General features: G+C 37.4%; 1 protein-coding gene across 1 annotated transcript; it reads right to left on the bottom strand.

Annotated features, from left to right (window-relative positions):
• Positions 1–1131: 1131 nt before the first annotated feature.
• On the bottom strand, positions 1132–11188 carry LOC127437644 (general transcription factor IIH subunit 1-like). The gene is made up of 15 exons (XM_051692692.1): positions 11057–11188; positions 10137–10292; positions 9695–9887; positions 9414–9582; positions 9228–9321; positions 8874–9023; positions 7766–7845; positions 7473–7606; positions 7278–7365; positions 6048–6136; positions 5831–5948; positions 5662–5752; positions 5393–5508; positions 5163–5255; positions 1132–1946 (listed from the first exon to the last, which is right to left on the bottom strand). Exons 2-15 carry the CDS (start codon positions 10288–10290, stop codon positions 1860–1862), a joined length of 1656 nt encoding a protein of 551 aa, XP_051548652.1. The 5' UTR covers positions 10291–10292; positions 11057–11188; the 3' UTR covers positions 1132–1859.
• Between the last annotated feature and the right edge of the window lie 890 nt (positions 11189–12078).

Raw genomic sequence — 12078 nt, 5'->3', positions numbered from 1 at the left:
TAGAGTTGAACATACTGTAATTATAGTCATAAGAATATATAATTATATATTCATCTAATTTGAATATAATTGTGAATTTTAATCACAATTTTTAAGATTTACGCATTTCAGTTTCATAACAAAATTCAGTCGAATTGAATTTCATAATCATTAACAAAATTAAATAAAAATTTGAATACATTTAAGTGTATTAATTTAACTGTATTGAAAATTACACAATTAAATTTGATGAAATTTTGTTATGAAATTGAAATGCGAAAAAAAAAATATAATAAAAAAATTAGGCTAAAAAATTATTTTTTTTTTGGTTCAGAAAATTCACAATTATGACTTTAAGATTTTATTCATTTCCAAGACTCTTCAAGGCCTGGAAATGATAACTGTAAAACTCCATGACATATCCAGATTTACAGTGCATCCGGAAAGTATTCACAGCGCTTCACTTTTTCCACATTTTGTTATGTTACAGCCTTATTCCAAAATTTATTAAATTCATTATTTTCCTCAAAATTCTACAAACAATACCCCATAATGACAACGTGAAAGAAGTTTGTTTGAAATCTTTGCAAATGTATTAAAAAAAAAAAAAAAAAAAAAAATCACATGTACATAAGTATTCACAGCCTTCGTTTTTTTATTTTTAATAAATTTGCAAAGATTTCAAACAAACTTCTTTCACGTTGTCATTATGGGGTATTGTTTGTAGAATTTTGAGGAAAATAATGAATTTAATCCATTTTGGAATAAGGCTGTAACATAACAAAATGTGGAAAAAGTGAAGCGCTGTGAATACTTTCTGGATGCACTGTATATAACAATGGAAACCGTAGTTATTTTACCTAGTGGCAGATATTTGTGCAGGTATATGAACATTACTCTGTATTTTTACTATTAACTGACTGAAAGAACGATATTTGTAGCATTTTTACTCCGATAGTTTAATTTAACTCACACAAATGCATGTATTTTTCTTATCTGAGGAATCACATTAGTACGGTCAAAATACAGTGCTTCCTCTTTTAGGTTTTATGGCATAAAATAATGAACAATCTTCCTCACCGTGTGCACATCGAGACTTGGGTAACTGAGAACTTGGAGGAAGCGCACACAAACACACAGAATATCATGACATCATTTTTAATTATGACTTTATTTGAAACAACATCAACTCAGTGCAGCCAAAGTAGACACGTTATAAAGCAGTGCGAAGAAGTGTGCACTTGTTTGTAGCACACAGATTAATTAATGCACTACAAAGAAATATTTTTTTACAGTATTGCTATATTCGCTCCCGTTGGCATGTCTTGAGCAACTGACCTCCAATCAGCGTCAAGTCTCGAGAGAGTTGAACTGGATTGCAATATCTGATTTGTAAAGATTCCTCCTTATCATCGACTTAAAAACTTTTCCTTAGAACCGAGTCCTTTGCATTAAACATTAGAAGTTCCTGAGAAACCGTCCACCTGTATTATTACGGCCCGTTTGGTCTTTGTAGATATACAACACTGTTAAAATTTCACATCTTTCCTAGGAAGTGCAATTAATCCACTGAAAGAACGGGAAAGGCAAAAAACGGAACATAACAGAACAAACAAAATAAAGAGAGAAGTAAATAATTACAGTTATATGTGACTGACGCTGTTCATCTCCACCTGGACCAATAAGATGACAGCACTGCCCTTTCCAAGCTCCTCCCACAAGGACACGCCCACTAGCACCTCCAGCTCTGCTTGGCTGGAAAATTCACTCAACTTGGGTGATTTGGCCTAAGCTAGGCGTGTGTGTCTGATATGCTCTCTCTTTTTATTTTATACAGAGTCTTTTCTCTCTTTTAAAGCACTCGCTTTTCCGCAATCTCCTCAGGTTTTTCGCATCATTCGACGGGTTTGCCAGGCTTGGAACTTGTTGTATGCAGACTGCAGCATTTCCTCAAGATGCCCCGTTAGCTGTAAACACAATCAAAAAACACAAGAATTTATAATATAGTCCCAATGCAGGTGTATCAAACATGTCGATAAATGAAAAATCGGCAGTTTAAATATACAGAATGGAGAACGATGTTTGAGAGCTGCAGAGAGGAAGATTTTCAGTGAATAATGACTTAAAAGAATAGTTCACCATCAAATGAAAATTCTGTCATAGTTTAGCTACTGTCTTGTCGTTTCAAGAACTTTATTATTTTTAGCTCAAAAAACAAGTTCTCGCATGAACACACAAACCACTTATAATTTAATAAAACAATTTACAATTTAAAAACAATTTCATAAAATAAAATATTATAATTTAATATATTAACATCTTCATTTATATCATATGTAGCATAATATATAACATAATGTACTATTTTTTGTATTATAATAAAATTATCTTAATATTAAAACTCTTAATACTTAAACTTAATATTATATAGTTATTATATTATTATTATTATTATTATTATTATAAGCCACTTATTATCATGAGACCACCTATAAATGTAATATTTAGTGCTGACAGTCGATTAAATTATTGAATCATGATTTCTCATGAGTTAATCGGAGATTTTGAGTGTGGAAATTTGACTACATATATGCTACTTTTCTGTAAAAATGCATTTTGTTCCTTCTTAAGAAAGAAAACAAATCAATATGTACCAATAATCTTTATAAACATTTTCCAAACAAATCCTTCCACAGTATAAAGATGGAAATGAACTAAAATAGCACCAATTTAACTAACATTAAATGTTTCCCAAAGTCAAAGTGGGAGGTTGACTAAATGATAGAAGTAGTCCCCACTGGGGGGAGGGGGGCAGTCGTGGTATTTTCCCGTCGACGTTCTCGGAAGGGCACGTATGTAAACGCATTCTGCGGGAGACGCTGATGTAAACACAGAGAGGGTGCACAACGGCTAAACCCGTCCGTGTAGCACTTGATCAGAGTCAAAACGCCCCCCCACCCCCGACAACTGACAGGGGCCCAGCAAAACGATAACCCCCGGGGCCCAAGACCACTTTAATGTGGATTTAATGTTAAATTAAATCTCTTAAATCCTCATCCTCTACAATAATAATTAGACAGCAGTTTGTGGCTATCCACTTTGCTGAGCAATTGTGAAGCCGCATTCACATGATTCGTGCCAGGGCATCAACGCACTTTGAAGTTTGATCTCTACAAGAAAAGCTCTGCTGAGAACAGCTGAGTTCGGAATGGTATACTAATGTAACTGCATAACGATACTTCATCCGAATTGTCTGGTAATCATTAGCTGATGCTTCAAAAGATCAGCGGCAACTGAGTCAAAATTGAAATTGTTTAAACACTGAGCGATTTGGGGGCCTGGGTAGCTCAGCGAGTAAAGACGCTGACTACCACCCCTGGAGTCGTGAGTTCAAATCCAGGATGTGCTGAGTGACTCCAGCCAGGTCTCCCAAGCAACCAAATTGGCCTGGTTGCTAGGGAGGGTAGAGTCACATGGGGTAACCTCCTCGTGGTCGCTATAATGTGGTTCTCGTTCTCGGTGGGGCACGTGGTGAGCTGTGCGTGGATGCCGCGGAGAATAGCGTGAAGCTTCCACATGCGCTAGGTCTCCGTGGTAACGTGCTCAACAAGCCATGTGATAAGATGCATGGATTGACGGTCTCAGACGCGGAGGCAACTGAGATTCGTCCTCCGCCACACGGATTGGGGCGAGTCACTACGCCACCACGAGGACTTAGAGCGAATTGGGAATTGGGCATTGAGCGGTTTGTTTGCAGACATTCCACCGAAGAACTCCAACAAGCTTGCTGGCTGCAGTATCATGCCATGTATCGTGTGGTTGGCTTTTAGGTGATATTGAAGACTTGACGTGCTTCTGTGGTATTTAAATTCCACCTTACAATGGACACAGAGTATTCTTTGTCTCAAGTCCCATCTGTGTTTGTTTTGTAAGAGGTCCTTTCTCCATCATTGTTTAAAAAACACATGGAATCGCTGTACGTGTGTTTTTGGCGTGCTCGTCATTTTAATGTCTCCGTACACGTCTCAAAATTTCCGCCCTATTCCAACCACTGTTTAGAACAGAATCTAATGTCAAATTGGTTACCAAGTTAAAACTTTAAATTAATTGCATGCTTTAATGTGCTCATTTCGACAGCTCTAGTGATAATATATTAAATATTATAATTTAATAGTATATTTCATTTAATAATAATTTATATATATATATATATATATAATTTAATAAATGTTATACTTTATTTTATTCATAATATTAAATGATCAGTTTTTTTAAATTAAATTATAACCATGTAATATTATTAAATGGTAATATTTAATATATTTTAATTATAACAAATTATAAGAAGCCACTTACTATGACACATCATTATGAACCATTTATATGGTATATAATATAATAAATAGTAATATATATTAATTAAATATTAATTTATGCAATTAATTAAATAGTTTTATACATATATATAATGTTTATTCATATATTAAACAATATAATTTAATATAATAATATTATAATTTATATTACATATAAAGTTTTATTTTTAATTATAATGCTATTAAATAATATAATAAATTACAACTAAGTTATAATAATGAGCCACTTATGACACGTCATAACAAAATAATGACATGGGTGAACTAATTCTTTAGTAGCTCAGTGGTACAATACGCTTGCTACCACCCCTGGAGTTCGCTAGTTCGCTAGTTCGAATCCCAGGGCGTGCTGAGTGACTCCAGCCAGGTCTCCTAAGCAACCAAATTGGCCCGGTTGCTAGGGAGGGTAGAGTCACATGGGGTAAACTCCTCGTGGTCGCTATAATGTGGTGAGTTGAGTGCGATTGCCGTGGTGGATGGCGTGAAGCCTCCACATGCACTATGTCTCCGTGGCAACAAGCCACGTGATAAGATGTGCAGGTTGGTGGTCTCAGATGCGGAGGCAACTAGGATTCGTCCTCCGCCACCCGGACTGAGGCGAATCACTATGCGACCACGAGGACTTAAAAGCACATTGGGAATTGGGCATTCCAAATTGGGAGAAAAAGGGGAAAAAATCCAAAAAAAAAAAAAAAAAAAAAAGATAAATTCTTGCCTATATTTATAACAGAGGCTAAACTAGCATCAATTATTCATGTGTTCAGTGTTCCTCACAGTTAATGGAAGGGGCAGTGGGCATGACCTTACATTAATGCTCAAATACTGCCGTTGGAGCTTCTCTTGAAAGGGGCGGAGCTTAGTCACCTGGAATCGCTCCAGGTTAGATTTCATCTTAACTACCTGTACAGAGAAGGGACACAAAAAACATAGAACTATATATAAAAAAAAACAAAAAAAACCATCAAGATCCAACAAGACAGTAAGATTATAAAAATACTCTTTTAATATCTTCACTAAATGCGGACCCATTTCCTGACCTTTTCCTCCAGGAAGGGAGTGTTGATGGGGAAACAGGACCAGAAGTGTCGGAGCAGCTCTCCAGCGGCCGTATATAAGTGTTTCAGTTCACTCTGAACATCAGTGGGCACCAACTCTACATTCATAAACAAAAAAATGCTTTAACGATGGCTAAAAACCCTTCTTGTAATAGCAGTTCCATTTGATATTATTTATGGGAGGAATAGACCGACTGCAATGAGTGTAGTGTAAACGTGTGCAAGTCTGATATTCACATGCTTTAACTCACGGTTAATGGTCTGTTGGCCTCCACCCTGCATCAGAACCCCTCCAGGTGACAGCTCTGTGATGGCGGAGCCCGCCGCACTGCTAGACATCACCTGAAACAACACAAACACTGACATTTCCCACAACAATAAAATCGCCAACTTGCATCTGTAAAAACTGCACTGGTGTACCTTTGTCAGACAGGGTTTATAGTTCTTCATCTCGTTTTGGATAACACTGATGGAGGTTATAATGTCCTGACTGGTGGTGTAATTCTGCAGCTGCAGAGGAACTGGCCCGTGGGAGTATCTTATAGGAACAAACAAACAAAACACAAATAAATAACAAGCAACAGTTAATAGAGACATTCAACGATTATCAGAATAAATAAATAAACTCTGTTTTTACCTGTCAGACTTCTTCAGGTTCAAAGCAATGGTTTTACGGCCAGAGTCACTCTGCAAGTCATCATATTCTATGGCTTCCTGTAATTTCACCTGAAGACCGACAAAACAACAGTGTCGTCAGACTTAAACAGCTTAATCCTTGGATGGTCTTAATGATCAAGTCCCTACTTTGAACCCTGTTCAAATCATGATCAAGTCCCTACAAACTGACCCATTTTCTACCCTTAATTTCAAAAGCTTGTAATAAAGGCTCTGTTTGCTCCATCTCAAGCCACTAGATGGCAGCAAACACTGGAAAAAAAAATGTCTATCACAATATACAGATCTGAAAGGCAGGACGGCCCCCAATGTGTTTTGTGACTCCGCCCATAGACAAGAAGCCCCACCCCTCCCCATGTATTGTGGAATATCTTGGCCTCTGAATGGACTACAAACATAATAATAATAATTAATAATTTTCTTTATTTATCACACATTATACATTTGCACATATACGGTGAAATTCTTCTTTTTCACATATCCCAGCTAGGCTGGGGTCAGAGTGCAGGGTCAGCCATGATACGGTGCCCCTGGAGCAGATAGGGTTAAGGGCCTTGCTCAAGGGCCCAACAGTGGCATCTTGGCAGTGCTGGGGCTTGAACCCCCGACCTTCTGATCAGTAACCCAGAGCCTTAACCGCTGAGCTACCACTGCCCTACCATGGTCATGCCCATGGTCCATGGTCATGCCCAAACATGATCATGGTATCATTTGAAAGCTAAGAACCTCAGCTCTGCAATGTTTTATAATATTTTGATTATTATAAAACAACTAATTGTTTAAAATACTTGTTTTTCTGAACTGTGTGTGGGTGTATGGAGGGGTGTGTGTGTGTGTGTGCAATTATGAGCATGAGTGTACATATAAAATAACATTTTGAACTTCTCTGCTATTTTTACAGCTTTCTCGTAAGTTCTCATGTGAACTGGAGGTACAAAGTAGGTTCCTTTTTATAGCTTTGTTTATACATACATGAAATACAAATAAAAATAAAAACAATTGCCAGTTTCAGATCACCTCTGTGGAGGATGTCATGAAGTTGCAGGCATTAAACAAAAGTTAATGTAAATCAATGTTAAAAGTTCAAAAGGGTCAAATTGACCTGTGAGTCCAACCAAGGGATAAATGTAACACCGCAAGATCTGAAATCTGACTGAAAGAGCCATGCGTGTGTGCGGTACCGCTGTTTCACCTTTTTAAATGGTGGCTGAAAGAAATCTGAATCTCTGGAGTTTCCATCAGTGCTGCTGGTTTCACTGGTCTGATCACTGGAGGCTTCCCTGCACACACACACACGCACACACACACACACACACACACACACACACACAGATCATTAAATGTGTGATACACACACTCACATTAATTCTTCTGTTGAGACACTCACACTTTGCGCAGTCCGGCTGCCAGCACCATAGCGCTGTGATGGTTGAAGCGTTTGATGATGGCACAGTTACTGTTCTCTCTCAATGTTTTGTTTAATGAGTTTGATGAGGGGGGAACTGTTGCTGTGCCATAACCCTACAGAGAGACCAGCCCAGTTAATTTAACATCAGCACTAAATAATCCAATACACAGCTCAAATACACACAAAAACAACTCAAGAAGAGTAAAGACCTATCAATCTAATTAAAGGTACAGCTTTGAAGTAAGTGTCATTCAAAGTCTAATATCTCTCACCTCGTCTAATGTTTTATCCTCGAGGGACAGCAGATCCAACATTGGGTTCTTCACTCCCTGAGTCACCATCGACTTCAGGCCTGAACAGCAATACCAACAAACTCCATCAGAATCCAGTTCATACAGAGTAACAGAAGAGCACTGACACAAACCCACTCTGATCAAATTGCTCTGATTTAAGTCTCATGAGCCTTAATTACACATAACACAGTAACAGTTCTTGGGTCATTTCGAGTCGTGACAAAACTGATGACTTGCGATTCAGTATGTTTTTTATTCACTAATAAAAGTTGGCCAATAGAAGTACTTTGTTTGGGAGATAGCGCTGTGTGTTTTCCAGTGTAGATTCAAAAGAATCATAAGAGTTATTTGATCAGAAATTGAACTTCACTGGTCATGGTGTATGTTTCGTGCTGTAGATTCAAAACAACAGACTCGTAAGAGTCATTCGTTTGAGATTCGGACTACACTGGTCATGCTCTATGTTTCTGATTCACTAAAAAGATTTGGCTCATCAGATTTTTTGTTCAGGAATCGGACTTCACTTGTCTAGGTGTATGCATCATGCTGTAGATTCAAAAATACCAACTCATAAGAGTTATTTGTTTGGGAATCAGACTACACTGGTCGCCCTGTATGTTGTTGATTCACTAAAATGATTTGACTCATAAGATTTATTTGTTTTTGATTCACTAAAAAGATTTGGCTCATTAGATTTAATTGTTCTAGAATCAGACTACACTACAACGCTGTATGTTTCACGCCATAGATAAGAATCGGACTACACTGGTCTCACAGTGTTTTGTGCTGTAGATTCAAAAGAACTGGCTCATAAGAGTCATTTGTTTGGGAATCGGACTACACTGGTCGCTCCGTATGTTTCACGCTGTATATTTAAAACAATCGGTTCATAAGAGTCATTTGTTTGGGAATCGGACTTCACTGGACACGCTTAATGTGCAGATACAAAAATATGATATCAATAGCAAAGACTTATAAATTGCATTATGGCAGATCAATTATATAACGGCCAATTAAAAAAAATTAATATATATATATATATATATATATATATATACACACAGATATGCAGATGAAAGTGCAGTACCCTTCTCGTCCTGTTTGGCACACTCTGAGAAGATGTCCTGCTGTCCCGTGTTGATTCGATCTCTGTGGAAGTAATGAGACTGAAAGAACCGTGTCCAGAATTCCTTCTCCGTCATGTTGTGAGGAATGTTCTCTGCGTATTTCTGCTTGACTGCAAATTGACAAAGAGCGAGTGATTTGGGGTTTTAATAAAGGTGTAAAAACCAAACCACAAAACCTCTGATGTTTACACATTAATAACAATTATGACAATATCCTCACTATTGTGTAATCTGCACAAATATCCAGACAAATACTTTGTTTAGAAAAAATATACAAGATTGTTTTCACCACAAATCTTAAGCTCTTCACTTACCTGTAGGGTAGGTTCTGAAGATGGACTCGATGATGTCAGAGGTCAGGTTGTACCGCAGGCCATTGCAGCCGTCTGTCTGTGGTCTGATGTCGGCCTGTAACCATGGTTACTCAACATTATCAAGGGGTGAAAAGGCACAGTTTCAAATGCTGTGAAACCCTCATTTCATGATGCCTTGAAACTCACCAGAAAGGCAGCTGAGATGCCCACTTCCTGTTTGTTGTTGTTGTTGGAGAGGGCGTGGTCAACAGAATTCAGGCTCAGCCGATTGGCCCAGAACTCCTCGGCGCTGATGACCTGACTCACGACCAAGTCTTTATAGAGCTGGAACAGAACAGGGTCTTCCTGCAACATCCTGCAATATTTAAAACACCAAAGATAAGAACTAGCAGTCGACTGATACAAGTTCTCACATGGCCAACGCCAATACTAATAGTTTCAATTCCACATATTAAAAATAATCTCACCTGTTCTTCTCCTCCAGCTCTTTATTGGCTTTCTTCTTGAATTTGGGCAGCAGTTGCTGTAGGAGTTCTTTGGTGGCGTCTCTGTCCTTCAGTGCTGTGCTCTCATTGGCGAAATGAAAGGTGGTGCTTTCTCCTGTGTGCAGAACCAACTGCAGCTGGATCTTTGCCTTACCATCAGGACTGATCTTCTGACCTGCACGTTACAATGCAATAAAAAATATTAAATGACAAAATTTAGTTTTTTTTGCATTTTCTCACGTGCAACAGCAAGATTGTCCCTCTCTAAAGACGAATGCAAAGACTCATGCCAGGTAGACTTGTTCTACTAGTACACTGCTTTAAGTAGCGGTAATATGTTAAAATGTCAACATGAGTTACTCTTGTAAACAACAACCAAACCTAAAAGAGGCTGTTAAGATGCTGAACTCATGGTGTAACTCACAGCGGATGTCGGCATACAGATGGCTGACAGTGAAGCGGTCCTTCCCTTCCGGACCCCAGGCGATACGCTCGGCCATCAGGTACAGATTCCCGTCCTGTTTCCTCTGACGAACCCTCTTCACCACCAACAACACCTCCTCAGACAGAGACGCCATGACTACAGAAAGAGAGAGATTATTGATGTTATTGACTGTGTAAATAATTTCAAAACCCATTAGAAAACTGGGCCGGGACTGTGGAAATGGGTGTGCATTTAACAGCTCTCAGTAATAACTATTAATTATTAACAAGCATGAAGATCAGATATTAAATAAGATTCATGCCAGATATCAAAACAGATTCAGATCAGATATTCAATCAGGCTGAATTTGATTCAGTTCAGAAATTAAGTCTGATTCAGAGCCGATATTCAGTCAAATTCAGACACTGAATTCGGATTCAGGGACAGATATTAAATTAGGCTAAATCTGATTTACTTTAGAAATGTAATCTAATTCAGAACCGATATGAATACAGATTCAGATCAAACGCAAAACTAGATTTAAATCAGATGCTAAATCATATTCAGATCAGATATTAGACTAAATCTGATTCAGTTCAGATATTGAATCTGATTCAGAACTGATAGGAAGTGTGATTCAGTTCATATGAATTCAGATCAAATGCTAATCTACATACAAATCAGATGCTAAATCATATTAGTTATCAGATATTAAGTCATATTCAGTTCAGATCAGATATAATGTCATATTCAGTTAAGATAAAGTTTTAAGTAAGATTAAGATCAGATATTATATCAGTCTTTAATGGAGTTAACAGAACTAGCAAACTTATCACTTATTCTTCCCAAAACCTTAAGTTAAGAGAATAAGACACATGCTTAGAACATGTAATAGCAAGAGACCCTAAATAACCCCTCACCTGGCGCTCCAAAGCTGGTGAAGCCGAAGTGAAATCAGTGAAATCAGTGTAAATGACAGTATTTGTGTTTTATTGACAGTGAATACAGACGCCGTAAGTGAAGCAGCACACAGATCCGCCATAGAAACGGAGTGAAGCCAGAAACTGTCTCGCGCTTCATTATAATGGCTGCGAACCGGAACTGATTTCAAAATTAAAGTCCCAATCAATGACAGTGGATTTAAATTTGATTCAAGTTTGAAGTGGATGTTAGAGCTGAATTGTGTAATTCCTGCGACATTAGTGTCACCAAACGGAAATGCAAAATAAATATTATTTTCCAACAGATTTCTGAATTCACCCTCCGTCTGCTATTAAACAGAAACTCACAGCATTGGTTGAGCCAGTTTTGCAGTCGGGCTAACAAACAAAACAAAAATGCCACAGAAGCACAGGGAAATCAAGCTACAAATGGTTTATTTATGGTTGTGTCTGCATATTAATATGAGATATGAGAAAGTATTTAAACATCGAAAAAAATGACACACATAAGCTTTAAATAACAAATGCTGTTGACGATTTACATTTACATCTCTGCAATCTGAATCGACTTTTATAGGGAATGATGTATTGCAACACCTCCCATGCCTAAAATCTGTCTTTGGGATGATTTGTTTCTGAAACATTTGTCTTGGTAGTAGCTTTGGATAAAACGGTCTGTTAGTTGTTCATAAAACCTAAGTATATAATATAATATAATATAATCAGTGTTGGGTAAGTTACTCTAAAAAAGTAATTCATTACTAACTACTAATTACATCCTCTACAGTGTAATTAGATTACTGTACTAATACTCTATCTGAAAAGTAATTGCATTACTTATTACTAATTACTTTCTAAAACCCGTATCAACCTCAACCAGATGAAAAACACAAGGATAGACATGAAACTGTTCTTTTAATTCTTTCAGATAAATCATATAAAATCAAATAAATTATTCATGAACTGGCCAAATAATTTAAGGGGGCAGCGTTAAATTAGAA

The sequence above is a fragment of the Myxocyprinus asiaticus genome, chromosome 48 (assembly GCF_019703515.2).
Source record: "Myxocyprinus asiaticus isolate MX2 ecotype Aquarium Trade chromosome 48, UBuf_Myxa_2, whole genome shotgun sequence".
NCBI classification, from domain to species: domain Eukaryota; kingdom Metazoa; phylum Chordata; class Actinopteri; order Cypriniformes; family Catostomidae; genus Myxocyprinus; species Myxocyprinus asiaticus.
The sequence above is the reverse complement of the archived record's forward strand: the minus strand, read 5'-3'. Positions and strand labels throughout refer to the sequence as shown.